Raw genomic sequence first — 1,439 nt, forward strand, 5'->3', positions numbered from 1 at the left:
GTGTGTGTGTGTGTGTGTGTGTGTGTGCATGCTGTATGTGCATATGTGTATTTGTGTACGTGCACCTGTGTGCACAGAGGCCAAAGAAGGACGTCTGGTGTCCTGTTCTGTCAGTCCCCACCTTGTTTCTTGGAGAGAGGGTCCCTCACTGAACCTGAAGTTTACAGAGAGCAAACCTCAAAGATCATGCCTCTGCACTTCACAGTTCCGGGGTCAGGAACATCTGTTGCTACGGCAGGCTTTCTCTCCTGTGGACCTTAATCTCAGATCCCTGTGTCTGCACAAGAGCTCTTACCCACTGGACTCTCCCTCCAGCTCCCACGCTTATTTTTAAAGGATCTTGTCTATTACCCTGCCCACCCACCCATTTCACGGTTACATCTCAAACCTAAAGCTTTAATGCCAAGGGTCTCAGTACTCTACCATCTAAATGAGCTACACCAGTCTATGAAAAACTATCTGATAGTTGGTCAGACTAATGACCAGGCAAACAGCTAACTATTTCTCATAAGACAAGACAATATACATAGCTACAAATATCATGAGGTCCCCCAGTCCTCAGCATGATGAGCACCAGACGTGGATAAAAAGGAAACTGAGGCCCTGGAAGTAGGCTAGGGTGCCACAGGGGCCTCAGGGACTCAGCAGGAGGAGGTCCTGATTAAGCTCCTAGCTTCAGAAGCAAGTGAAACTTGCTTCAACTAGCAGGATGGCAAACAGAGGCAAGGGCAGCAAACCGTAGAGACTATGCTTTTGGTTTCAGAGGAGCCCAAAGGGACAGAAAGGACGTGGTTTCTCGCTTGAGAAAACTGCTGCAGGTGAACTTGGGTAACTTGTTCCCGCCTCACAGTCCACACCAGCAGGACTTACCAATCACATCTCCTTGCTCGTGAATCATCATTCCCAAGTCTTTGAATATTTCATTAATGTCCATAATATCAGCCTAAGACAAAAAAGCATGCATTATTATGCATGATTAGAAATTTAGTCCCCACTCCCACAAATGAGGAAATGAAGAAAAAGAAAAAGAAAGGAAGAAGCTTATCCCTATTCATACATATATAATATGTATTTAGAAGCAATATATAAACTTTGGGAGCATTAAAAAATATACTACTCTAAGCAACCCTAACAAAAGAGCTCCTGGATGGTCACTAGTTGTCCAAAGTAAATCTGTGACACTTGCTGTATCAAGTAAGGTAGGATGGAAATTAAGGACCTATAATGGAAGAAGGTTATGGGGTACTAAGCCAAGCTGATACGCTTTCTTGTTAAATGAAATATTTGTTAAAGAATATTGATATTTTTATACTTCAATGAAAAATCACCCATCAATTTGACAATTTCAATGAATAAAACATTATGTAAAAATATAAAGTCCTAGCCGGGCGGTGGTGGCGCACGCCTTTAATCCCAGCACTCGGGAGGCAGAGGCAGGC

At 43.5% G+C, this 1,439-nt stretch overlaps 1 protein-coding gene across 1 annotated transcript in view; it reads right to left on the minus strand.

Moving 5' to 3' along the window:
* The window catches only part of Stx7 (syntaxin 7), a 40,506-nt gene that overhangs the window by 5,403 nt on the left and 33,664 nt on the right, over positions 1-1,439 (minus strand). Inside the window, exon 8 of the mRNA XM_005360917.1 lies at positions 871-943. Within this exon, the coding sequence (XP_005360974.1) occupies positions 871-943 (73 nt within the window). The remainder of the gene's footprint in view (positions 1-870; positions 944-1,439) is intronic.

The sequence above is a fragment of the Microtus ochrogaster genome, linkage group LG4, assembly GCF_000317375.1.
Source record: "Microtus ochrogaster isolate Prairie Vole_2 linkage group LG4, MicOch1.0, whole genome shotgun sequence".
Lineage (NCBI taxonomy): Eukaryota > Metazoa > Chordata > Mammalia > Rodentia > Cricetidae > Microtus > Microtus ochrogaster.